Consider the following 26,667-nt stretch of genomic DNA (forward strand, 5'->3'; position numbering starts at 1 on the left):
TGGAGGTGAGCGGGCCGCTGAGCCGGGCCACCCTTACAGCGGCACCCCCTTCCGGCTTCCGCCGCTCCCCACTCGGAATGGTGTCCCCTCTTCCCACCCAGGAATGGCTCTGTTCTCTGCCTTCCCAAGTAATCCCAGGAGCCAGGGCTACGGAGCACTGGCCTATGCTGATCTTGGAGGAGCTGGAGGTTCAGTTTCTCTGCGGGGTTGGGGCCATAGGAGGTGTCTTGGGGTAAGTTAACTTCTGGATCGGTCCCTGTGCACAGACCATACCCACCAGGGTTCCAGTCAAGTGGCACTGAAGGAGAGCCAGTGAAGGGAGAGACCATCTCTCAGGGGCACTGCCTTCTTGCTGCACCATTGCCCTCAGCCCCTCCTCACCACCTCTGTTCAAAAATAACCCTGCCCAGCTGAAGGCTCTGATCACAGAAGTGCAGACTCTCGGCACTGGTGGAGGTACCCTTTGCATCCCGGGAGGCTTGAAATGGGGTTGGGATTCAGACATTTTTACACCCCACTTCTGATCCTTCCAAGGACCACCGACTCACGTTGGGGGCGATGGCGCCGGTCAGTGCACACTCTGCGAGACAAACCGGTAGTTGACACATGGGTGGGGGGCCTTAGAGGACCTTATGATTTCACTGTCATGGCAAGTAGGATACCTACAGTGGGGGAGCTGAGGGTTTGGGAGAGGGCAGCTGTGGCCCCTATTAAAGACGGTATTTGGGGAGGAGTGCCTTCAGGTGCGTTAGGAGCTGTACCAGGAGTACTAAAGCAAGGCCACCTGGTTCTTTTTCTCCGGCTAGTCCAAGGGCCAGGAAAGCCTGAGTAGGGAGGGCTGGGCTTCCCACCCCGGCTCCTCCACTTCCCAGGCGTGGGAGGAAGGGTTTGGTCTATGAGCTGGAATACTGGATAAGCCAACAGTGCGGTGTGCAGGAAGGCTCAGATTCTTGAACACCCTTTAAGGGTCATGCTGAAAGTGTGATGCAGGGCACCACCTGGCATCATGAGGATGGGCATCTGGCCAGCAGGCAGCAGTGCCCAGGTTCTGCTCCAGGTGCCCTCACCCCCCGCCCCACCCAGGTCAGCCAAAGCCTCTCCAAGGTGCCAGAGAGGTGGCGGCAGCTCAGGTGGTGCACGCGGGCCAGCGGCAGCCTCCACCGTTGATGGGTGTTGGCCAGGGAGAGGCAGGTATGTGAGAGATCCTGAAGTGGACACCAGGAGTATATTCAAGGTCATAGCCTCCAGTGTGGCCTCGACATATGCGCCATGGAGAAGTGGCAGGGACACAAAACACATCTGCAGGCCTTTCCCCTTCCTAGTTTTGGTGCTGCCTTGAGGAGCAGGGCACCCATGGGGGCCACATACCTGCTGTGCTCCTGCCTGCAGCCTTACTCCCCAGGTTTGATTTGAAGCTACCCACGGGAGGGTCTCTTCATATCTGCTCCTTCCTGCTCCCCACCAACTAGTCCACCTTGGAGCGCCCCAGTCCTTGTGAAATCACAGCCGCTGTCACAGAGACCAGCTCCAGACTGCCTTGTGTCATTGAACCGCTAAGTGCTGAGTAAAGATAAAACAGGAAGCAGCAGGGATCGGAGCACCTGGGCCCTGGGCAAGCAAACGTGGTCGAGTGGGTTGGTAATCAATGCCAGGTGATTTAGCCTGCTGGGTACCAGGAAAAGCCTGGAGCCGAACGACTGACTTAATCAGTTGCCCTGGCAACAACATTGCCCTTGGCTCTACCCAGACAAGATTGATTTGAGCCTGTTGCCCTGGTAACTCATGTTGCTCCCCCGGGACAGGAAGTAACAGAACTTCATCTCTGTTGGGTGAGAACACCTCCCCCAACCTGAGGGGGTCCACCTGTGCATCCCGCTGCCAGGCGCAGGGCAGCAGTGGGATGGGCTCTCCACATTCTAAGTGCCTATGGAAGACTCCTGTTACCAAAGGGGAGCCCCCAGGGAGGAGGCTGGGGCACTAGGGCCAGGCTCTTCCCGTGTGCCCCTCTCTCCTCCGTCCAGGTTCTCACTCCTCTGGAGGGGGATGCAGGGACAGCGCCACCCCCTTCCTCCATTGGAGAGCTTGACAAAGGTCCTGGGCACTGGCTCCTGCTTCCTCACCTGCAGAGGCAGCCGCCGGTGACCTGCTGAAGGCTGGGGTCAAGCCAGAGGACTGTTGCCTGCAGAGCACTGCCACAGCATTGGCCAGGGGGACATAAGCACTCGGTCAGAAGCCTGGTGGCAGTCTGGGTGAGTCCTTCCAGCCCCATGGTGTGGGTCCAGATTTGTAACCACCAGGTAGGGCCTGCAGGGAGGCCCTGGGCGATGGGGCGGGGGAACACAGCGCAGTCATTTAGACATTTCCTGAGGCCAGGGACTCTTCCATCTTTGCTGCCTGCCTGGAGAGAGGGTGCCGGGTGGAGGCAGCACTAGGCTGTTCCACACCGAGACAGGCAGCTGCAATCCCGGTCTCGGCCTACGCCCTGCAAACTCTTGATTTTTCTGCCCTGGAGTTGGACGCTGACCCGTCGTAACTTCTCTGACTGGTCATCCTGCCCTGGCCAGTGAACTGGCGGGGGTCCATGTCAGACAGAGTGACTGGGAAGCGTGGAGTGGGGACTGCAGGGAGGTCCTGCGCCCAGGCACTGCGCAGTTAAGGAGATCCCTGGGAAACAGCGGCAGTGTGACTCAAACAGTAAGAAGCACTGCAGCTCCTGGTCCTTTAAATCTCACCTCCAAACCTCAGTGTTTTTGGTTAGGAAAGGAGGCGCCGGGGAGCCGGGGAAAAAGAACGCTCCTCCTCCCCCTCCTTCTCCACCAGAAGATTCCAGCTTCCCTCCCGTCCCTGGCTCTGAGCAGAGAATGGGGAAGAGACAGAGAGATAATCAAGGGTGACAGAGGAGAATACCCAGGGAAGAAAAAGATGGTGGTCCACCCTGGGAGCGCCACCAGGAGATGGAAGGAGGGTAGAGGCTGGAGAACGGGAACACAGACACAAGACAGGATGGGGACTGAGCCCTGGGAAGGTGGGGAGGCCACGCCTGGCTGGGCAAAGAGCAGCAGCTGAAGGTATTTACAGAAAAATCCTCAAAGTAAATCAGTGATAAGACTCTCCCCGCCTCTCCTTGCTGTCAGGTTGTTAAAGGTCATTGGGTGGAAAGACTCAGAAATCCCAAGAAGGGACAACTGAAGGGCCAGAGTTCCCAGGCAGCGGTAGGAAAGGGAGAGCGCTCACAGCAGGGCTGAGTCCGGGGCCTCTCCTCCCCCAGGTGAGGTGTCTAACCCAAGCCGGCTGTCTTGTTACCACACACACAGCCTAGACACTGTTGACACAACATCCCCAGGCGGCAAGGGTCTGGCGAGGGGCTGAGGAGGCAGCTGACCTGGGAGAGCCGGACTGACTAGGCCCTGCCCGACCCCCACGCCGGCTCCTCCTCTGCACCCCCTCCCCCGCTCCCTCCACTGCTAAGACTGGACTCCAGTTCAGACAGGGACTGGCTCTGTCCTTGGCGAACAGCAGCATGGGCACCGACCCAAGCAGTCACGTTGACTGACATGAGGCCCCTCAAGCTGGCCCAAAGCAAGACCACGAGAGCCATTTTTTTTCTTTCAAATGCAGTTCTTTTCCAACATTGCCTGCAACAGCTTTGGTGCAGAGATCTGGGGCCGGGGGGGGAAGAGCTGGGGAGGCACGTGGAAAAAAGAAAGGAAAAAGAAAAGCCAATTGCACAAAGCCTTTCTCTGGAAAAGCCCAGGCTCAGGGTGGTCGAGACGTGTGCCTCCTTCCCCACCATCCCCTGGAGCGCCGGCTTTGCGAGGCACAGATAGGGATTCATCCCATTCCCCGTGTGAAAGAGCTGTCTGGGAGAGGAAGAATGGCTGCATCTGGATACGTGTGTGTATGCATATATATAGATATATATATAATAGGCTATATTAGAAAATTCTCTATGTATAAATATAAAACACTGGTATCCAAACATGACACCACAGCTAACTAAAGTGCTTGACGGAAGTTGGGCATGTATAAGTATGTAGGTAAAACTATTCATCCTGAGGGAGCTGGGGAAGCAAAAACATGGAGAAAGGGGTGCCGTCCCAAGCCAGGGCACCAAGGGCACTCTGGCCCCCAAGGGCCTCCTCGTCCTGTCTGATCACCATCCCACGGCAACACCATGCACGCCTCATCCCCACCTCCGCCCTGCTTTCCCCACTGCGCTTCCGCCCCTGAGGAGATCAGTGTTGGACAGCGGGGCACTGGGGAGTTGTTCCCACAAGGAGCACAGCTCAGCCTGTGCCCCAGCTTCCTCTGCCCACAGGGTTCGGAGCGAAGGGAGCGCTGGGGGCAGGAGAGGAGGACTCTTGTCATCATAATTAGTAATTTGAAAAATAAAACACCAAGGCTCCTCTAGGCCAGGCTCTGCCAGCTCACCTCCCGGGCCCCCTGCCTGGGTCGGGGCTGGAGGAGGAAGGAGGAAGCCTCGGGGTGGCTGACCCGGGAAGCTGCCCTTTTATCTGCAAGCCCCAAGCAAAGCATCAGCACCTCCACCATCCCCAGACCCCTACCCTGCGAAACAAGACCCATCTGGTCTCAGACCCGCAAAAATGCCACAGGCAAGTGGTCATCGGAGCTCCGGGGAGTAGAGGGGCCCCAGAGAGCAGCCCCCCGGACACAGTGCTACAAGAATGGGTTGGTGTTCGGAGGGTTGCAGGCAAACGGGCTTGATGAGGATCCAGTCTGGAAAGAAACAATCACCACAAATTGTTAGATTAGGGAGGAAAAGCTGGAGGCCACAGAAGAAATGCAGCTCAGGATTCCTTTCTCCCTCAAAATTACTGTGCTGAGGGAAGAGGGAAAATGAGGGAGCTAGGAGGCAAGCGGAGGGGCGGGGAGCGCAGAGGCCCCTTAACTAGCCCACTCATCCCTGGCTGGGCCAAGGCAGTTTCACGAGGAAGGGGCGTGGTTCTGCCCCACATTGCCCTCTTCTCCTGGAAGGATTCTGTCCCAACCCCCAGAGTGAAAGGCCACACCCACACCAGGCCCGGGCCCTGCACCCGCCACTCACCATGAAGGGGTTGGTGGAGATCCCAGCTGGCTGGCTCAGTGGCCTCTGCCCCAGCTTGGCGGATCCCTGGTCTCCGAAGGAAGAGCCTGGCAGGAAGAGCAAAAACTCAGCTGACGGGAGCCCTGCCCCTCGGGGCTGGTGCTGCCCAGCTCGCCCGCCTCCCTGCAGGGCAGGCCCAGTTACATCCCAAGGTGGGCAGCCAGCGGGGGCCTCCCCAAAGTCGGGAAGAAACCAGTGGAACAGTCAGAGGACACAGGCAGGTCTGTTGCTTCCCTGGTCTCCCCCTGCTGGTCCAAAAGGGAACTAGCTCAGATGTCTGGCTCCCTAATACATATTTCTAATACTCACACACACACACACAGAGCAGAGTCCCTGGGGGTGGGAATGGGGTAAGAAGGGAGGGCGTGGTCTGAATCCCTTACCATTCTGCTGCTGAGTCACTGAGGTCGGTGGGGGGAAGAGCGGTGGGGGGAAGGGGCTGGAAAAAGCCCCGGTGGGTGGCACTGTCTGGGGGAAGCCAGGCCCAGCACCGCTCATCCCAAAGCCTGGCCCTGTGGAGGGAGGGAGGGACATGAGGTAGGTGAGGTTCTGGAAGGTAGGCTGGAGAACAGTTCTTCCTAAGTCCCTCCAAGACACAGAAATGGGATATAGTTTTTCGCTACCCAGAGGTACCCAGTGGAAGTACCCGAAATGAGCACGAAACCCTTCAGCATCCAAGCGTCCTGCCAACCCTGCCCTCTCCGGCCTGTGGCCTGTGGCTTGGACAGCAGGGTAGTTATGATCATGGGGTCAGCTTTCTGCCACCTCTTAAACTGCATAAATCAAAGCAAATTACCAGCCCTCTCTGCCTCAGTTCTCTCATCTCTAAAACGGGAACCATGCCTATCTCCTCGGACTGCTGTGAAAATTAAATAACGGATGTAAAGCCTTAAGCGTTGGGCCTGCCACGTGGGTCAGCTTGGTAGCGAATAGTACTCTCTCTTCCCGGCCTGAAGGTTTTAGAGAACAACCAAAAAACAAAAAACAAAACAAAAAAAACAACAAAAAAAAAAAACGAAGGGGGGCATGAGTGTGAGTTTGCAGAGAGAAAAGCAGAGGCAGCGGCTGGGGAGGGGCAGGAGACCACAGGACTCCAGCTGAGGAGGGCAGGGAACAGGGCCATGGTTTCAGATGGGACACGGAAGGGAAGGAGGCTGGGCTCCCAGAGGGAAACTGAGGGTTGGAGAAAAAAGAATCACCACCACCACCAGTCAGCATTAACCCTTCAGAACTGGCTCAGGGAAGTGGCAGCCTGTTTTTTCTAACTCCGAAATTCTGATTCGGTGACTTGGGGACCTCTAGTTTTTGCCCACTAGGTGGACTGGAAATTAAACCGGTCTGGCCTCGGCTGATGACTCGAGGGAGAGTCAGGGCCAGGGGACAGTCTGGGAGGCTTACCTGTGGCCAAGCCATTGGGCTGGAAAGGGTTGGTGGAAGGCAGCTGGGCGTGAGCAGCAGGTGTGGTGAAAGGGTTGAAGGCTGCTCAGGGTGGAATGGGGTAGAGGGGAGATGAAGAGCTGGTTATTTTTTTCTCATTTGGTTAATATCGTGATAACTGAGCATTCCTCTAAATCCTGGTGTGCGTCTCTCCCCACTCCCCCCTCCCTCCAGAGTCCCCAATTTCCTCTTGGCCTTAGATCCCCTCCCTGGGTCTCTACACGCAAGACTCACCTCCAAAGGAGAGCCCTGTGCTGCCGCCTCCGCCAGTGGTGGCCGACTGGAGCGTGGGGACCTGGCTGGCCATCCTGAAGATGCTGTGATACGGGGAGAAAAGTCGGCATGCACATCATCTAGCACCAAGGAGGTAAGCTGGGCAAGGGACTAGAAGATGGCAAACTCTGTCCTGCCGGACGGGAGGAGCCAAGTGGGCTGGTATAAGCAAGGCCAGGCTTTCTTGGCCGGCTCTCCTGCCCGATGGCAAGCTCCCCAACATTGGACCTACCTGCTAGGGATGCCTCCAGCTGATGCCCCGGGTCCCAGGAGGCTGCCCATATCTGCAAGGCTGTTGGGCTGACTGGCAGGTGCCAGAGGAGAGGCAGCAAATGGAGTCCCCTGGCTGCTCCCTGGGCAGGCACAGGATGTAAAACAGGGGGTGCTGGCATGAGACAGGACGGAAAGGGCAGGAGGAGAGATGGAGGCAGGGGTGCAGTGGAGGGGGAGGGGAGGGATGGCACCAACGGGGGGTCCTCTGAGGCAGCCCGTTCTTCCCCCGGATCGGATCGCCCAGTTCAGGAGGGTTTGTCTCCCACCGAGAATTCTAGGCAACGTGAGACTCAGCCCTTCTCAATCTCCCTAGCGCTCAAAACCGCCACCGCAGAGAGAAAAGCAGTTCTTCCTCCTCGTCCAGGTCACCGTCCCTCCTGCTCTAGTTTGGCTTACACTTCCCATTTTTTCCTTAAGAGATGGAAATGTCTGTCTTTTGCCTAAACCAGCATTTCCATTTATGAATAAATCATATGAAGGGGCAGGTAGAGGGGTGGGGGAGGAGCTGTGAAGGGCAGAAAGGCTCAGGGACACTTGGGTGACTCGGGGAACGCGGAGATGGCACTGGAGGTGCTGAGCATAAATCTCCGGCCTCACCAGCACCCTTCCCACTCCCATTGAGCTGCCTGCTCCCCTCTCGGGAGCCCCCTGACACCACGACCTCAGATCAGGGCTGGGACGCACTGCCCACGGGGCAGGGCCGACAGCAGGGCTCTCCTGCCCTCCCTGGTCTTCATGGTCAACAAGGAAGAGCCTCACAGGGGAAGTTTACAGGACAGCCCTGGGGCGAGTTAGGGTTAGGGTCCAATCAGCAACCTGGTCTCACAGGAAGAGGCCTGAGGCCCTGTCATTTTAAGAAAGCCTCTCTATCTGAGTGTCTAAGTCTCATTTGTAGTGTGGGGTCCTGCCAACTACTCTGGGCTACAGTGAGGGTAAAATGAGGCTACAAATGGGGAAAAGCTTGATTCTTCTGAGTGCTGGAAGACTCTTTGTTACTGAAGGGAAACACGCTTTACATAGCACCCGCCTCCTGACCGTGCTCCAGAAGGGTTTGCTGAATGAACAGCTGAACAGGCAGAGGGAGAAGAACTGGATTCCAGTTGTGGCTCTGCCACCTGCTACCGCTGTGACGTCAGCAAACCATCTCACTCACTCTCCGGAGCCCACTTTTGTTCTTGCTCCCCAGCCCCGCCCCCTGTAGGGTGGCTATAAAGGCCCTCTGAGATAAAGTGTTTTGAAATCTATAAAGCATAACACAAATGTGAGGTATTATCATACCTATGATGTAAGATACTACTTCCAGGGTCAGAGAAGCAAGACAAGGTCTCAAAGGAAACACAGGATGGCTGGCTCAGATGGTAAGCATGAGTGGAAAGGGCCCGACCCACAGCCCTCAGCTCTGGCCTTTCCACGCTGCCTTGAACAAGCGGCCTTGCCCATGGCCTTGGCCTGCTAACTCCTACTCACCCTGCAGGCTTAACAGAACCATGTCTTCCATGGGCCTTCCTGACCCCAGTGTTTGATCCTGGTTTTCCTCTCCTAGCACCTTGTTCTTTTCCTTCCTAGCACTTGACATATTTATAGTGATGTATTTTTGCTTATTTCTGTTATCAACTGGGTCCCCGCTAGACCAATTCCACTGCCAAGAATTTCCTTACAGATATAACTTTCCAATATGCCGAAGCAGGGTTATTAACTGCAGCGCTGTTTAACAGCAGAAGACTGGAACATCCTAAATATTCAGCAACAGGGAACTGAGTAGAAGCCGAGTGCCCAGGGCCTGCCTGCGAGGTTCCAGGGATGGGCTGCTTCTTGAGAGCCAGCACTCAGGCGACAGTGCTCTCCTCAGCCCCTCTCCCTCCCCAAGCCCTGGGCTTTCCTGAGGGACAGTGCTAGGCTGTAGCCACTGCGAGCCCTGGTCTTCAGTCCTCTCCCACCCACAGGCTGTGAGGAAGGCTGGGAAGCCACCAGGGCAGTGGTGGATCTTCGGCTTCTCAGACCCCGGGCCTTTGCTTTGCCCGACGGACTCGAGGTACGTGGACTTTCCCAGCGGACACAGCTCCCCGTCCTCACTGGGGTCCGACTCCTCGGTCTTGCTCTGGGCCCTTGGGTCAGGGTGCGCCCCTCAGTGAGGACCAGGCTCTCCGCCGAGGCTGGGGAGAGAGTGCTGCATGCCTCCTGGCCGGCGCTAGAGGGCAGAGCCGGCCCTGGCTCAGGCGGCTGGGCTCCCTGCACGGAGCGCGCGTCCTCGGAAAGGAGGCCGACGCTCCCAATGCCTGTGCTCCTTTGCTTCCTGTCCACTGCCAGAGCCTCACTCCCCACGGCTGGGTTAGTAGACTTGCCTTCTAACAGTTTCAGGGGAAAGTGCACTTTCAGAAACCCCCCTTCTCCATACTCCCCCTCAGATATATGACAATACAACCAGCCTTGTCAGAAGAGACATCCACCTCTCACCCAAATCTTCCTACTTCCTCCCCAGTGGTTCCTCAGTTCACACTCACAGAAACACCCTCGTGGTCATGGTGTGGCTGGGAATGAATGGGATCTGCCACTGATCACACATTTGATTTTGGCCAAGCTGAGCCAGTTTCCTCAGCTGCAAAACAGAGATCTTTCTTTCCTCATGGAGATGATACGGGGGTGTTCCCCAAGCACCGTCAGCGCTGGTGGGCTCTGGGTCCGGCCGTGGGCTGTCTGCTTCTCGAGATGAGCAGACACTGGACAAACGGTCCATCCTGGGTTCAGCCTGGGATGGCTCCAGGGCTGACGCCTCCCTTCTCTCCTTTAAAGCCTGGCACTTTAAGCACTCTCTTTAAACTAATCAGTTGCGCTAGGAATGCATTTCTGAACCAACCAATTTATAACCACCTTGTAATAGGCTGTTTCCTTTCCAGATCCCATTCCTGGGAATAGTTCCCTCTTGCTAAATTGAATATTCGGGTACCAGTATACATGTTTGCCAAGAGCATACAAAAGGGCCTATTTCCCCACACAATACTGGCCATTATTAATCTTTAAAAATTTTGTGAATATAATGTGCGAAATTACTATCTTATTCTAATTTGTGTTTTCCCTGATTAGTTAGGTTGAGGACATTTTCATGTCTTTTCTGGGTATTATCTGCTTCTATCCCTTGTCAATTATTCTAGTCTTTCTTATTAATAGGAGTTTAAAAAGGCACATTATGGTTATTAGCTTTTTGTCTGTTTTCCATGTTGTAAGTAAGTATCTTCTCCTTATCTGCTTCATGCCTTTAAGGACATGAAACATTGTGTGGGGACATTTTTTAGGACATCTTTTACCATATAGAATAACATGACCTATGCAATTTCTCCTTGTTAGAATTTATGGAGATTTTGTTTCCCAGCACATGGTCAAATTATAAAAGGGTTATATGTTTGAAAAAAATATATATTCTGTATTTTTATTACAAAGTTCTACTTATACTTCTTAGGTCAAACTTGTTAAAGTGTTCCTCAAATGGTCAACTCTCTTCCCTCCTTGTCTATCTACTCCACCTATGAATCTTGTGAGAGAATCAATTATAGTCTCCATCTGTTGGTTTATCAGATTTTCTTTCTGTCTAATAGTTTTTGCTTTATGGATTTCAAGGCTACTCTGTCAGTTACTTTAACTCCACGATGTGAGAACTCTGTCATGAATTTTAACTTCCGTCAGTATAAAATGTTTCTTCTTGTTCCATGCAAAAAATTAAAGACAAGAGCAACAGTGGGAGGCGGGGGCGCTGTGGGCAGAGCAGAGAGTCAGGAAGTCTGCGCTGTGGGCTGGGCTCTGCTGGGCTGTGGGCTGCATGACTAGGGAAACTGCTAACTGCCTCCTTTGTTAAAGGCTAAATTTGAGGGGTTCCTTCCAGACCTCAAAACTCTAGGGTCAGAGGACCCGAGACAGAGGCTTCTGCCTCGGGTCGGCTCTGCAGTGGGAGGGATAACTTACCGAAGCTGTGACTTCCAGGTAACATCCGACTGGCTGGCAGTGAGGGTGGGGCAGGGAAAGGGCAGGTAGGTTGGGAGGAGAGAGAGAGTGTCAGTCACTGGCCGTCCCCAGACATCTGTCCTCACAGCGCTCCGGCTGCCCTCCTGTGTGCAGGATGTCCAAAGGAAGGAGGCGGCCCGAAAGCTCTGAAGCCTGATTGATGTCTGGGAGCTTCGGGAGGGACCGAGTGCTTTAGGGGCCTTCAGACTCTCCTTCCATCCCACAGAACAACACGACGCAGAGTTGGCAGGCTTCTGCTCTAAGAGGGATGCCTGAGGACTTCTGGAGACCACCTAGGACGCTGACCCAGCCCTTGCCCTGGGGGCCCTCTCGGGGAAAGGTCATGTCCCTTCTCATGTTTTCTAGGACTCGGGTCTCCATTACTTCCCAGTCAGCGACCTCCTAGTGCACAGCCTGCACAAGTCCTGGTGCAGTTTTAGCCATTTCCTTACATGAAGAAAGAGAACAGAGCCCCTTCTTCCTGACAAGACCCTCATCAGACTCCTCTCCTCCTTTCCTGGAGCTTCTCCTCTTTGTGCGGTACTTTGGGTGGGTGCGGATGTGAATGCAGGGTGATGTATGGATGTGGACAGTGGGCCACAGTTGCAAGCAAGGAAGCCAGAGGGGCGGAGCTTACCTGGGGGTGCTGGCTGGGCCTGGAACGGGGCTTGGCCGGCTGGAGGCATGCTTCCAAATGCAGAAGAGCCAGGGCTACTGCCAAAGGCATCGAAGTTGGCAAAGCCCCCATGGGAAGGCGTCTGGCCTATAGGTGGAGAGAATATAAAGGTTATGTTTATATATGATGTATATGTAATCCCTATCACGCGGACTAGTTCTGAAGGCCAAGGGCCGCTCAATGGGACATCTGCCTTCCTGCAGGGTCCTCTTCAGAGGGAGTTGGCAGGAGCCTGAGGCAGAGAGCCAGACACATGCAGGGGGAAAGGGCATCTCAGAGGCCTCCAAGTTCACTCCCCATTTTTTATCCTTACTCCGTGAGGCATTAACATTTTTGTCAGGGCCTAGTTTGGGAGGAATCATGGAAAAAGATTTTGCTGGGGGGAAGGGCTTTAAAAAGGAAAAAGGGAAACTAGATAATCACTTTGTTCCACCCTCTACTGGCTACTGCTGACCTTCGGGAAGAAGGCAGGGGAAGTGGAACCTGTGACAATCCCCTTGCCCCATTTTAGCAGAGAGAGAAACTAAGAAAAAGGCTCTTTCCAGTGCTCTAAGAGGGAGGGCTGGGAGCCCCCAACTGCCATGCTTTCTGGTCAAACTCCCAAAACTAATCCCGGCTGTAATCCCAGCTGTACTCATCTGACCCCCACCCTCCCAGCCGTGATACTTCAGAATTACCATCACGTTCATTCCTGTGCAGAGAGCTAGGGCTGAGTGAATTCCTTGTGTGATGGGGACGTATGTTGTAGGAAGGTTCTCTTCCCAAGTCCCACTTACCCCCAAAGGCTGGGAATGCAGCAAAAGCTGGTGCCACCTGGGGAGCAGCAAAGGGGTCTCCGCCGATGTCGGCCAGCAGGTCAGTACTGGCTTTCTTGACCGAGGAGGGGGGAGGTGGCTGAGAGCTCCGGGGCTGGGACGTCCGGGGCTGAGACTGACTGACAGACTTGGAGGAGAAGGCAGTACATATAGCACTCGGAATCCCAGCCATGACCCAGGCCCTTGCATGGCTCCCCGGGCTGCCCCCAGATAGGAAAGTGGAGAGAGAAGAGAGGCAGAAACTACCCTCAACCGAGAGGGTTCCCGGGCAGAAGGTGCCTGAGCCCTTCTCATCCCTAATTCCTCTGTCCTCTCAGTGCAGCAGCTCCCGGAACCACATATTTTAGAGCACGTTAGTCAAGGCAACCCTGAGATACACAGGGAGGTCACCCAACAGCCCCTCCTCATCTTTCCCAGGCGCCTGAAGCAGTGTCCTGGCCCCCGTTTTTCCTTGGAGGAATGGTCACGTTTGAAGTTGATACTCTGACTTCCCTAAATACCACTTCCTGTTGGGGTCTTTCTTCCAAAACATACAGATCCAAGGTGAGAGATGAAAGACATGGGAACAGCAGGGCTGAGAACCTGCTCACACCTCTTGGACCGTCATCTGCTAAGTTCAGGGGATTGGATTTAGGAAACTGATAGCCCTGTCTCCCAAATCCCAAAATAAGTTGCAGGGCACATCTGAGAGTTACCTGGCTGGAGGTGGAGGCAGCAGCCGAGAGAGACGGCACAGGATCCCCCAGAAGTGTCCGCGAGGGCTTCCCTTCTGGAATGGAGCCCTGGACGGGGGTGGAGGCGCCGCCTTTGGTATAAGTGGGCCCTTTGACTTGGTCTGGGGGGACATACCTTGGAGAAAGAATAGTTAGGCTAAGAGGATAGGGGTGAAATCTTGGACCTTGCTCAGCTTAGGTGCTTGAGAAAACAAAGGTTACAGCAGTCAAAGTCCTTTCTCACTTTCCCTACTGATTCTCTTTTTTGAACTAAAGGGAATTTAGCAACTTAGCAAAGTTCTGGCTAACTTTAGCTTCCCCTTTACTGTCAGATGCTCATTTTTTTCCTGCAGGGATGTTCAGTTGGCTCTGGCTTGTGCCGGTCTTCCCCTCATCTCTCCCTCCTCTTTCTGACACATCAAACCATCTGGGTTTCAAGTAATAACACCTGCAATCATGCTGAGCAACAGGTGATCCTATTTTCCAACTTCCTACTCAAGGGCCCCCTTTTATCTCCTGGGAGTGTCTTCAGGTTCCTCCTTCTCTGCCACCTCAGCTTCTAAGCGCTCACGATCTATCCTGCCAGCTGCTGCGCCTTCTGATCAAATCCCCTTCCACTCCAGTGGATGTGGTCTCTACTCCGGATGTATCTTCTTTATCCCGAGGACACCCCCCACCCCACCGAAGGGACTCCAAAATTCTGTTTTATCCACACCAGTCTCCTTGCTCCCTGAATTCTCTTCTCCACCCCAGAGTTACCCCCAACCGTGCACACCCTCCCCCGCCCCAGAAATCGAACAATAGGAAGTGACACCTGGGGAGAGAAAAGGCAAGAGAGGACAGAGATGCTGTTTCCTCAGCAGGAAAACAGGGGACATATGAATCACGGGTTAAAAGCATGAAGCTAGAGGACATGTGCTCCCAGCCACCTCTCTCCATAAATGAGATCAGCTGAGCTATAAAAATGTACCCAAACTCCCTAGTGGGGGCCCTAGCTCTCCCCTCCAACCAGTCTACTGTCTCCCCAAAAGAGGGGACATCAAATCTGCAAGGTTAGTGACCAAGAGCAAGTTGTTCTTTCCTGTACCTTTATTATTTTGAAGTCAGAATTCGGCCCTAACTGAATCTGAGGGGAACAGACTCAAACCTTGTCTAGCCTTTGAGAGAAGCCCCAGTTCAGCTCTGGAAACTGGACGGTACGATGAAGTGTGTCTTGGACACACATCTCCGGAGCAATCTCTCTCCTCCTCCTTACCATCTCTTCTTCTCATATTTTTCCTGGAGAAACTCCTTCACCTTCTGAGGATCCCTGGAATCTGGTATTAAAGATGTCCGAGCATCGAAAAGACCCAGCCAAATCTTCCTGCAAACCTAAAGGAATGAAGTCAGGTGACAGAGGAAATGGGGCAGAAAGCGTGAAATGGGAGTCATACCATTTCCAGCTCATTCATCAATAGACATTTATCGTGCACGGACACGATGTGAGGACCCGGGTGCACCTACAAAACAGACATGATGCCTGTTCTTGCAAAGTGGATCATCTAACGGGGAGGTCATGCCTTAGATAAATAAAAATACATTTATAATGACACACTGTGACACATCTTGTGAAAGAAAACAGAGGGCCATGAGAACTAAGGGGGACTAAATTTGGATGGGGGTGGGGTCAGGAGCAATTTTCAGAACTGTGGCTTCCAGAACACCCCCTAGAGGCCCTTGTTCGCACCCTCCAAGTAAGTCCATCACCCATAAGCTAGAGGTACTGCTGACACCAAGGCTGGCATCTTCCCACCAGCAGATTTAGCTGGAGAAGGGGTTTAACTCACTTTCAAGTAAATGACACGGCTTAGACCCGGTTGCCGAGGCTCCAGTCAGCAGAGCTGGCTCCAGGGGCTCTTGCCCAGAGGGCCCGGCCCAGTCAACCCTGAACGCTCATCACTGTGGAGCACTTCCCCCCTCGAGTGCCCAGGGGCCACCCCCGACAGAGAGTTTGCTCCTTCCCCTGATTCTTCCAACAAGGGGCCTGGACCAACCCCAAATTTTATAACTAAGATTCCGTAAATGTACACCTGGACATAAGTTAAGATACCTTACGTACTAAAAAATAAGGGAAACTCGAACAAAAAAGAAAACTGTAGGGCTTTTCTATACTCTTGAGGCAACGCTCCGCCGACAGACAGGGCAATTGCAGCCTGGAACCCTTCCGTCTGGGGTGGCTCACGGCTCACCTCGTTTCCGCGGGATTGCAGGAACACTACTTCAGGCTCAGTGAAAGTTGTCATGGAGATGGACTTGACACGATGAGGGGGGTTCAGGCCTCTTCTGTGGGAGACAAATAGAAAAAAAGAGAAGTAGAATGCCACTAGCACTGCAGGTCTGTTTATGGAAGGAGAGGGAGGGGGAAAGGATAAAACCACACGTACATGAAACTCTCTGACTAAAGCTACTTCCTAATTCAAGGAAAGAAGGGAGGCAAGAATGTTCTGGACGCTTCTCATGAGAGACAGGGAACTCCAGTCATTCTGGAGAGGAAGGTAGAGCCTGCCCATCCAGAAGCCTCCTCTACCTCGGCTCAGACCACAGCAGCTGAGTGTTCAGGCTGAGGGGCCACTTCCCGTTTCCTGCCTCATCATTGTTTGAGACCTATAGCACATCCTCAGGGTCCCAGAGCCCATGGAGACACAAATCCCTCACGCATGAGGGAAAGCAAAGATGAAGGCCTGTGACTATCCCAGATAATACCAACACGGATAAGATCTGGAGACAAGAGTCCTTAGGCTGGCAGCTCCTCCTCTTGACTACACAGGAGGGCGGTGTGGTGGAGGGATGGAGCGGGCCCCTCTTTTTAGGAAGTGATCTCTGGGAAAAGAAGTATTCCAGACTTTCTCTCACTTCTAGATCTTTCAAAGAAGCAGGAGGAAGTCAGGTTCAATCATGAGTATGAGACGGGCATGAGTCAGGAACATATACCCTGTAGGGATGCTTTTGTGCCAGCTCTGTGTGTTCTGTTAACTCCCTGGGAGTCCAGCTCTGCCCACAGATGCCCTGTGGAGATTACAGCTGAGAAGGCTTCCTCGCCCCCACTCAGCTGCCCTCCAGAGTGCTCTAACGGGAGCCTAGGGCCAAGCCAGGCGGGCTTTCAGAGGTTCCCCTTTCCTTACCTTCAGTTTTACTCTAGTCTGAACCTATGGCCCTCATCCCATGAAAACACAACTGGCTGAACCAAAACAAATAAATTAGATCCTGGGGCCAGGAGTGAAAGACCACGGGCACATGCAAGAAAGACAGTCTCAACTGGTAAGGCGTCTTCTGGTTTTCACTCCCCTGGAAAAAATGGGCAAAGCAAAACGTGAAAATAAAAGTAACTCTAGAATACGGTCCTGGCTGACGCCCTCAGGAAAGCGAACAAAATTTACCAGATGGAAATCTTAGGGAAAGGTGGAGAAAGCACACATCCAGGCTTAACAGGTGCACACACTGAATACAGGTGCCCGGGCGAGCCTGGCAGAACGGCAGTGCGTGGGTTAGCATAAGTGAAGGCAGCCTGGGCGGGGAGAATGGACAGAAGACAGAGTACAAGGTAAACAGTGAAGGGCAGCTGCTCTTTTGGACAAGTTACCGATTATGGGATTCTAACCAAGGACAGGAAGGACACTGGAGGCTACAACTGGGGGCGTTTTCAGCAATTCTGCTACTAGACTTGGATGGGTCTCAAAATACCCCTTTAAAAGATAAGCAATATCAGAGGACGGACGCCTTGAGGAAAGATGAGAGCCAGGAAAACCAAAAGCCAGGCTTTGTAACTCGGTGTCAAACCATAGCTCTTAAACCTGATTTGACCTGAAGACTCTCTTCTGATTGCATTTCAGAGATTCCAGTTTTCTCTCCTAAAGCCTCTCCTACCTGTGGCTTGGTTCTGTTTTGTTCCTGAAGTCCAGACATCCCGCAGTCCAGACATCCCACTTTGCTACTCTTTCCCTTGCCCTTTCTCGCCTTAACCACTGCGCCCTTCCCCCTGGGAATGCCAGGCCTTTCCGAGGTCTAGCCAGAGCAGACCCCTCTGTTCCTATGATCCCGGGCCGCCCTATCACCTCCCGCTGACAAATATTTACTTTGCTAAATAAAACACAAGGCATTGTGGTTGGCACTGTGGGGGATGCAAAAATTATAGGACCTAGTCCTCTATCACTTGCTTCCAAGAAAGAGCCAAGGAGCCCGGAGAGGGTACTTCGCAATGCAGCAGGCGCACACAGTCAGATGGGGGAGGATGTGGCACCAGGATGCAGCAGTGAGTGAAGAGAAATGGTCATGGGAAAAGTAAAATGTATTATGTTTACACTAGAAAAACAGATTCTAAGCCTATCACAAAAAGGTCATTGGCACTTCCTGACAGGACAACCAGGAACTGTTAGCAAAGTGTAAACAGGGAGGTGTGCTTCCTTGGGAGGGGTGGGGGGGCGGGGAACTTGACCCTCTCATCAGTCTAGAGGGGATGCTTAGAGCAACAGAACTTCCTCTGGCTGAGCTTGGACTGGAGGGGTTTTGAGGCGGGGTGGAGATAGAATAAAGGAAAGGCAAAGAAAAGAAGTGATTTAGGTGCTTTGGGCCAAATGAATCTGGTGGAACAGGATGTTTCCATAGCACAGTACAAAAAGCACTGCTCTGACCTTGATGTCTGTAGACTGGATCATGTATAACCAGAGCCACGGTTTGGGGGCAGGGAGAGTCTACAAGGCAACACTGCAGCCCAGGAAGAGGGCCTAGTTACACGGCCTATGAGTCAGAGCGTTTGTCTCTGAATCATAGAGAGGCCACTGCTGGCCGAGAGAAGCAATTTAGAAATGAGAGCCCCTCTCCTTCCAGGAGCCGAAATCAAATGGTCTAGGAGTGTTGTGTGTTACTGGGTACAAAGCAGGGTCATGCACTGGGCCAGATGGGAATCACTGGCCTGGAATTAAACAGACCCAACTCCCCAACTTGCAGCCAGTCTCCCCAACATAACTCTCAGGTTCTCCCCAAAACAAGAAGAAGTGAGAGCTCGAAGGAGGCACTGCTCTTTGCTTATCACAGCAAATCTATTCTATTATTTCTAACCAGGAGGAGCTGGGGAAATAGAGATAAAGGTATTTGCCCAGAGTAGGGCAAGTTTTTCTAGTTGAAGGCAAGTACATTACTAGGGCTCAAGCCTTCAGCCCAGTCATAATGTCTTTTTCTACTTCAGTTTCTTTTTCACAGGGCACCTAAATGGCACTTGAAGTACTCTGACTCACTCTCTGAAGCACTCTGAATTACTTGGCAAGTGAAGCGACTTGCAGAGATCCTAAAGTCTGCCCAATCCTCCCTCTTTGCCTCGCTCCCCTCCCTTTGCTTCTATTAAGCATACTACTATTTCTGCAAATACCACATCTTTTGTTTCTCTGTGGTCATCACCCTCAAACTGGCCCATGTTTTGCTTCTATCTTGCTTCACAGAAGCCTCAAACCTGCTCAGCTGCTCAGATAAGAAGGGTTCTGCCAGGTCAACAGTGGAAAAAAACAGTTCCACCCAGCACCCAAGTTCCTTCATTTGTGCCAGATTTGGACTCGGGCATTCCTGACCTCTGAATATTTGTGTTCAAATTCATACACCCTAGATTGTGTTTCTTTGCCCCTGGGATTCCATTCCTCTGCCTCTGAGCAGGGTTCAGCTAAACCAGGTTAGCACTTATCTTGGACCCAAACATTACCAAGAAGAGTCCCTCTTAGGAAGGCTCCCCATTACCCTGCTCCAGGGTCAATTTCACTAATTTTAGGGAATTCCTTCCTAACTGAAAGTCCCCTGCTTCGACCCATTTCCTGAAGTTCTTCCTCAGTGACAATAATAAACAGCTGCCCTCATGTAGAGACACGTGGAATCCTGATACTACCAGCTACCTTCCTCTTCAGGCTCAATCTCAATCCTCTCACATTTTGCCCCCTTTCTTCTCACCCCTTTGGTAATTTATTATTTTCTTAGGAGCTTTTCAAGTTGTCCGAGGGCCCTATACAATAAAATGCCTAAATCTGTAATTTTAGAGACTCTGTCCATCTCTGCCTGGCAGAAGTGAATATGAAAGGAGAGGTGCGGACTTCCCTGGTAGCACAGTGGTTAAGAATCCACCTGCCAATGCAGGGGAGACAGGTTTGATCCCTGGTCCGGGAAGATCCCACGTGCCATGGTGCAACTAAGCCCATGTGCCACAACTACTGAGCCTGTGCTCTAGAGCCCACGAGCCACAACTACTGAGCCCTCGTGCCTCAACTACTGAAGCCCATGCGCCTAGAGCCCGTGCTCCATAACAAGAAGCTTGCGTGCCGCAACGAAGAGTAGCCCCCTCTCGCCGCAACTACAGAAAGCCCACGCGCAGCAACAAAGACCCAACGCAGCCAAAAATAAAATAATTTTTTTAAAAAAGAAAGGTGAGGTGCGAGGGGATGGAGGGACAGGACTAAAATAAGGGCAAGGCATACGTCTACCTCTCCAGCCCAGACAGATGGAAAAGTACTGAATTACTGAACAACATACTATACCTTTCCTTCCATGGAGATAAAAGCATTTCAGTTAGGAACAGCTACTAGCGAGCCAGACAGGGAAACTAAGGCACCAGGAGGGTAGCAACGTGTCACAAATAAAGAGCTGTCAAGCACATCTCTTGACATCCAGTCCAGGGCTCCGTCCACCTCAATCCTGACTTAATCCCACTGTCAGAGTAAAGTTGTAAAGAAGTAGAAAAGACAAATAGCCACTACTGAGACCTGAAAGATGAAGGATTAAAGGATAGACTCAAACAGACAGGTCAGGGGAGCATGTCACGTACTTGGCTGAAAAACTGGGTGTCAAAGATAGTGCCTAGCCTGGATGCCAATGAGATCTCAGGCCTCGCCATCTATTTCCTTTTTAAAGAAAAGCGGTTCATCCATTGAGGCATCCAAGCAAACCAGAACAAGAAGGAACACTGAGGCACTGCTTTGGAAAGAAGTCCTTTTCAGTGGCAATTTTTACCCGCCCTAGCTTCAAATGGCAGATTCGTCTTCTAGTCGAAGAGTTAGAAGTATAACTGAACAGACAAGCGCATGAATAGATTGCGGAGAGTAAAAGGATCTCTATCCAGGTTAAGGAAATTAGGTATTGGAAGAAAACCAAATGAATAAAACTAGGTCAAATTTGGGACCTACCACTGTGGCAGCATGTATGTAAATTTAGAAACGGCAGAAATTAGCAGCCTCTCTCTCAGGCCCTCACACCAACACTGTGGGTTTGTGCTCGAGCTGAGAAAAAAATTCTCATTGAAAAAGACAGCAAGAATGAGCTCGCACATGCAGAGCTAAAGGCAGAGCCATACCCCCTCCCCACCACTATTAAAATCTCAATTTTTCTTCAGATCTTGGGAAATTCAACTTTGGCTGGAACAGTCAACTTTGTTATTATCAGTCAATCCAGCCAGATGGGAACCCTGGCAATTCTGCTCACTGCCCCAGAACACTCCAGCCCCCTAAGTGGTTGACATATTTGTAACACACTCAACAGAAAACTGGCTTTCAAAAGAAAGCCAAGCTTCTGTCTCCTTTCTCTGGCTATGGTGTGAAGTATGATACTTCAATTTCCTCCCCTTCAATATCCTCTTTATTTTAAGAAAGAATATTTCTTCTCTTTTCATCATCATAGCTGAATACGAGCTCTCATCACTCTCTAGCCCATGCTGAACTTTAGTTTACTTCATAGCACTCATCACTACCTGCAATTATATATTTCATGATTTATTTAGAGTCCAAGGCCTCCCCTAGGATGCAAGCTACACAAAGATTGGACTTTGTCAGTTTTGTTCATTACCACATCTCCAGTGCCTAAAACGGTGTCTGGGGCTTCAAAGACACTCAACAAACATTTGTTGACTGTTGACTGATGCAAGATATTGGCCTACTACTACGATTTTCGCTAGCACCACAAAATCCAAATCTGTGGGCAATCAACCATGTGGATTTAAGACGTTGACTGGTGTATGGGTCACCGTGGAGCCACGCCTCTCCATTGCCTGCTGGGCTGTGTGCCCCCTCCTCACTCTGCAGCCAGCAGTAAGCACGCCCCACCTCACATTCTGCCTATGGCCCACCTGCCAGCTCCCAGCCCTTCCCAAGGTACATCAAAGGACACTGGTAATACTTCGTGAAGACCCCTTTTGAAACTTTACATGCTTTGCCCTAGTCCATGCTATTACGACTCCAATTAGCAAAGGAGAAGTACCAAACCACCAGAACCCAGGCAGACGGTCACAGCCAGGGCAACTACAGCTTTCTTGTAGAGTTTCTTCTGACATTTGTCTCTTTATAATCTCAACATGCCTTCAGTTCAGCTTCATTTATTGGTCCAGCTTCTTGACCCTTCACTCTACCCTCACTTCCTGCTAACAAACGGTTGGCCTAGCTTCTGATTTCCCAACCACCAAAATGCGTTCCCTAACGTCTACCACCTCGAGAATCACTCCGAGTGATTCTCATAATGCTATACCAAAATACTAAGCAAAAATGTCCTTTCGAGAATCTTTTGAAACTAAAAAAAAAGGGGGAGGCTGGTAGACTCCCACCACTTGGTCCTATAGGAACTTAAGCTCCTGAGGAGCTAAGCCCCTAGTTGGAAGTACATGCGCCACAGAGACAGGCCTCTTGAGGTACTTCTCTATTAAGCAACCTTAGGCCATCATCAGCCCCACCCACTGTCTGTCCAGATCAGAGGTGTTTGACTTTTCACCAGTGAGCTCAACAATAATGACCACAGGGGGAAGTGGTAAAGTTCTGCAAATTGTGCACTGATGTTTAAGGAGTTAACTTGTCCAGCAAAAGAAACCAGGTTTTTAATGTGAGCCAGATCCCTTGGCCCTCCTTCTGTCCTGATTGAAGGATATTCATTATAGAAGGGACGTGTTGTCTATGGGATACTTTAAACCAAGATCTATAAAATAATGATAATGATGTCAGCACTTTCCATTTATTCAGCGTTTTAGCTTTCATGCCTTGGCAGCTAACTAGGGGAATGAGTTAACACTGTTTCCTGACATTTTCTTCCTGGGACCTAGACTCTGATATGCCATCAGTGTTATCCCCCTGCTTCCTCTGACTTCTCTCCAGACTCTGTAATCAGATTTGCCTTTTCATAACAGGATCTTCAGGAATCTGCTCTCTTTGTACTCTGCACTATAAATATTCCTAAACTTTGCTCCTATTCTCCTCAAAGTACTTGTCGCAGTCTCGAGTCTCTATCCTTTGACTTCCTTTGAGCCTCTATCTCAACTTCTGACACATTACTGTTTGTGTTCTAAACCACTATCCCAAGAGCCACAAGGCTTTTACTTAGACCAAAGTCAAATCTATCCTCACAACACACAAGTAAGGTTGATTAAAACATAGAAGTTTGGCTAAGGAAGTAAGAATGGAATAGAGAAATAATCCTAAACTGCATGAGGAGACCTGGACCCTCATTTCTGGTCTGCCATGATCATACCTAATATGGAACAACAAATGCTGAAAACAGCAACCCCCATCTGGCACTGGATAAGTTACTAAAGCTCTCTTTGCTTCTGTTCTCCCATCTGTCACGCAAGAACAATACCACTCCCTCCTCAGCTCCTAAAGATGTAAGAAGAAACAAGGAAAGCGCTCCTAGTTAAAAATGAAACCAACCAAACTAATGTATTAATACTAAAAAAGTCAAAATAAAGCCCCTGATAAACTTATAAAGATAGACATGCAGGCTTGGTATCAAATGTTAGTCATGCATCTAACCAGATAATTCCCTAAGGGGGAAAAAAGAACCTTACTGTATAACCAGAAATCTGGGCTAGAAATCTGTGGCTCTAAATTAGCTCAGGCATGACCAAATTCAGTGCCAGTGCCAAGGTAGCACTGCAGATTATTCAACAACCCCCCTCCCCCCAAATCTAGAAAGAGTCGCCAGATGTTACTACCAGGAGCAAGCCATGGCAACACGGAGCTTAAAGGTGTAAATTATTACACTTAAGGATGGCTCATCCAGATCCCCAAACCTCTGGAAAAGTTAAGTTCTCTAACAGGGCAACCCATCAGCATTCATCTCTTAGAATTGTAAGAAATCTCCCTCTGGGTAGCATTCTAAAGCCCTGCAAGATTAGGATCTGTTCCTGAGCACTGGAACGTGGCTCTCTACCTGCCATTATCGTTGCGCTGTCAACCTGGGTTAACTTACCTATTTTAAATTGGTTTCTCCGTCTCACAATCCAGGATGGGCACAAGCCAGAAGGAAGAAAGGTACCCCTTCATGTTGAGTCTAGCTTGCTCTGCCTCTTTCCTGTTTGCCCTCCACCTACATGAAGTTCCCTTTCAAGGTGTCTATCATTCTCTGGCCCCTTAAATCTCTAACCCCCACCCGACCCCAGTTTCCTTCAATTCTCCCCACTTTCGGATCGCCTCGCCTCCTTTAGGGAGTTTCTCCAGTTCTCACGCTGTCTTTCCTTTCCCCTGCATCGCGACTCCAATCGTTTCTTGTCGCCCCTGACCCTTCGCCTTCCCCGTGACACCTCTGCAGCAGACGACCCTCTCGGCACATCCGGCGCGTCCCAGGCCTCCCCGCCGCCCCCGACCTCGGCTCTGTCCCTTCGCCCCGGGTCCCCGCTGTCCTCAACGCCAACTCTCCGCCGCTCCTTCCCGGTCCTCCCCCCGCGCCGGTCCACTCACAGGAGGCCGGAGCAGGTGGTGCAGACGAAGCTGCCCACGGTGATATCCACGTAGGTGACCCCGCGCTGGGCGCACTCGAAGCAGTGGCGGTTCCCGGCCTGGCTGCAGCCTCCCAGCTCCCGCACCCGGCGACACCACACCTCCGAGGCCGCCTCCGCCTCCGCCTTTCCCCCGCCGACCCCGCCACCCGGCCCTGGGCCCTTCTTCGCTGCCATCACCATGGCTGCTCAACCCCTCGGACCTCCTCCCCGCAAGTCAGCAATCGCCCCTTCAACCACTGCCGCCTTCCCGCCTCCTCAGCCGCCCCCGCACGCCCGGCTCCCCTGACAGAAGCTAGGGAGCCGGCGGCAACCGCGCGAGACTCCTCAACCCCCTGCTTCGCCTGTCCTGCACGCTGATTGGCTAGTCTCCTCCATCTCCTCACTCTGATTGGCCCGGCATTGGACGGCCTTGAGTTGCGGGAGCTGCCAACGCCACGCCCCACTGCCTTCAGACCTCAGGCCTCTTGGATTGGGCCGCTGAGACCCTGACTGCGAGAACTGTGCGTGCTCTCTCCTTGTTCCCGCCCCCTCTCGCCACTGCCTCCAGGGCTGACCGCCTCCCACACTTGATTGGTGAGTCTTCGGAACTCGGCTCCGACGATAACTCTGATTGGCTGTCGAGGCTGCAAAGATGGCTGACGAGAAAGAGTGGGTGTTCTGCGCGTGCGCAGCTCTGGTCCTCCTGAGGGATGATGTTAATTCCCGCTAAATTTCAAAGGACTAGTTTCAGCTAGACTGTGCCGAGAGGAACGCAAAGCCGAAGGGAAGTGGCCAAGTGAGGGGCCAAAGAGAGGGAGAAAAGACGGGAGCTCTCAGAGTAAGGAAGGGGGAAGGAGAGGGAGTGCTTGATAAACGCTATATATGTATATATTTTTTACTCCTACCCTATGCTGTAGGAAATCTCATTTTACAGAGAGCCTTAGGTATATAACTTGGGTAGGTCACACGACTGATTCGTGGCCCAGCCAGGGTTCTGATCTGGGACGTCTGACTTGAGAAGCCCTGCTTTTAACCACCACCCTATCCGTGGAACAGTATTTGAGCATTCATTTGACAAACACTTACTGAGTAGTTTACTAGGTTTCAGGCACTGTTGTAGACACTTGGAATACAGCAGTGAACCAACCAATCAAAATTCCTATCCTCATGGAATTTACATTCTAGTAGGAGAGGCAAACAATAAACAAATTAAAGAATCGTCAGCTCTGATAAGTTCTATGCAGAGAATCAAAGTAAGGTATTGTAAAAGAGAGTGACTTGTTGGGTATTTCAGATTGGTCAGGGGACCGTCTCTGAAGCAGTGATATTTAAAGCTTACACCTGAGTAACAAAAAAGGAGCAACCCAGGCAGAAGGAAAAGCAAGTTCGAAGGCCCTAAAGCATGAGGAAGCTTGGTGTGTGGAAGCAGCAAAGAACAAAGCAGGTGGGAGTGTGGGGGGGGATGGGGGGGATTATACTGGAGTGGGACCTGATCATGTAGAACCTTCCAGACTTTAGTAAGGAATTTGGGATTTTCTTCTAAGTGTGATGGGAAGCTGTATTAGAATTAAGTCCCACTATGACAGAATACCTCACATAATTGGGGCTTAAACAAGATGAAGTTTATTTCTCTCCCATGTAAAAGTCTAGGTAGGTGTTTCAGGGCTGGTGGGTTGCTCCACTGTGTCAGGGACCCACACTCCCTCTATCTTGTTGCTCCACAGTGCGTTACCTCCCCTCCCAAGTTCACCTCATGGTCTATTCCAGCTTCAGCCATCATGTCTGTTACAGCAGCAGGAAGAACCTGCTCTTTTTAAGGACATACACAACCTCATTGGCTCACCCTGGTCAGAATTCAGTCACATGACCACACTTAAGTGCAAGGAGGGACTCTGGAAAATGTTTTCTTTATTTTGGGCTTCCATGTGCTCACCTAAACTTCAGAGGCTCTATTACCGAAGTGGAAGGGGAGAAAGGATATTAGGATAAAACCACAGCCTCTGCCACAGAAACCATTGGAAGGATTGTAGCAGGAGCAAGAGATGATCTGATGTTCAGTTTCAAAAAAAATCATTCTGTCTGCTATAGCGGAAATGGTTACAGTGGGGATGATTGAAACTAGGGCAATTAAGAAGTGAGTTCAGCAGTCCGGGTGAAAGGTGATGGTGGCAGAGACTAGGGTTGTAGGAGTAGGTTGGAGAGTAATGGATTGATTCAGGGAATGTTTTGGAGGTAAAATCCATAGGATTTGTCAATGGATTACGTGTGGGAGGTGAGGGAAAGAGGAATCAATGGCAACCTCTCTAGAGAAGCACTGTCCAATAGATCTCTCTGTGAAGATGGAAATGTTCTGTATCTGACTGTCCAGTATGGTAGCTACTAGCTACGTGTGGCCATTGAGCACTTGAAATGTGGCTAATAAAGCTGAGAACCTGAAATTTTTATTTTACTTTATTTTAATTAATTAAAATTTAAATTGAAGTAGTTACATGTGGTTAGTGGCTACCATATTGGACAGGGCAGCTCTAGATTTTTGTTTTGAGCAACTGGGTGGCTTATGGTGCCATTTATTGAAAAAAAAAAAGGAGACTGTAGCAGAAGAAGGTTAGGGGATGCTGATAGCCAGAAATCAGTAGCTTTGC

At 51.6% G+C, this 26,667-nt stretch overlaps 1 protein-coding gene across 3 annotated transcripts; it reads right to left on the bottom strand.

The window, feature by feature from the left end:
- Positions 1-3,597: 3,597 nt before the first annotated feature.
- On the bottom strand, positions 3,598-24,374 carry AGFG2 (ArfGAP with FG repeats 2). Of its 3 annotated transcripts, none has more exons than XM_068565468.1 (13): positions 24,006-24,373; positions 15,513-15,606; positions 14,540-14,655; positions 13,267-13,420; positions 12,533-12,698; positions 11,718-11,843; positions 11,042-11,074; positions 7,047-7,167; positions 6,776-6,858; positions 6,503-6,583; positions 5,488-5,616; positions 5,066-5,151; positions 3,598-4,737 (listed from the first exon to the last, which is right to left on the bottom strand). In XM_068565468.1, the coding sequence occupies exons 1-13, from the start codon at positions 24,224-24,226 to the stop codon at positions 4,678-4,680; spliced, it is 1,470 nt and encodes a 489-aa protein (XP_068421569.1). In that variant the 5' UTR covers positions 24,227-24,373; the 3' UTR covers positions 3,598-4,677. The 3 variants fall into 3 exon arrangements, with proteins under 3 accessions (XP_068421569.1, XP_068421571.1, XP_068421570.1); XM_068565470.1 differs by lacking the exon at positions 24,006-24,373 and adding an exon at positions 23,518-23,682; XM_068565469.1 differs by lacking the exon at positions 11,042-11,074 and having other exon boundaries at positions 24,006-24,374.
- Between the last annotated feature and the right edge of the window lie 2,293 nt (positions 24,375-26,667).

This window comes from Eschrichtius robustus, chromosome 16, assembly GCF_028021215.1.
Source record: "Eschrichtius robustus isolate mEscRob2 chromosome 16, mEscRob2.pri, whole genome shotgun sequence".
NCBI classification, from domain to species: Eukaryota; Metazoa; Chordata; class Mammalia; order Artiodactyla; family Eschrichtiidae; genus Eschrichtius; species Eschrichtius robustus.

Bases quoted from the DNA above. Each gene is read 5' to 3' on its own strand.
- AGFG2 (XM_068565468.1), bottom strand. From the start codon at position 24,226: ATGGTGATGGCAGCGAAGAAGGGCCCAGGGCCGGGTGGCGGGGTCGGC. The intron at 13,421-14,539 runs GTAAGGAGGAGG...TCTTTCTCCAAG, and splicing joins AAATATGAGAAGAAGAGATG to GTATGTCCCCCCAGACCAAG. The intron at 6,584-6,775 runs GTGAGTCTTGCG...CACCCTGAGCAG, and splicing joins CACAGGGCTCTCCTTTGGAG to CCTTCAACCCTTTCACCACA.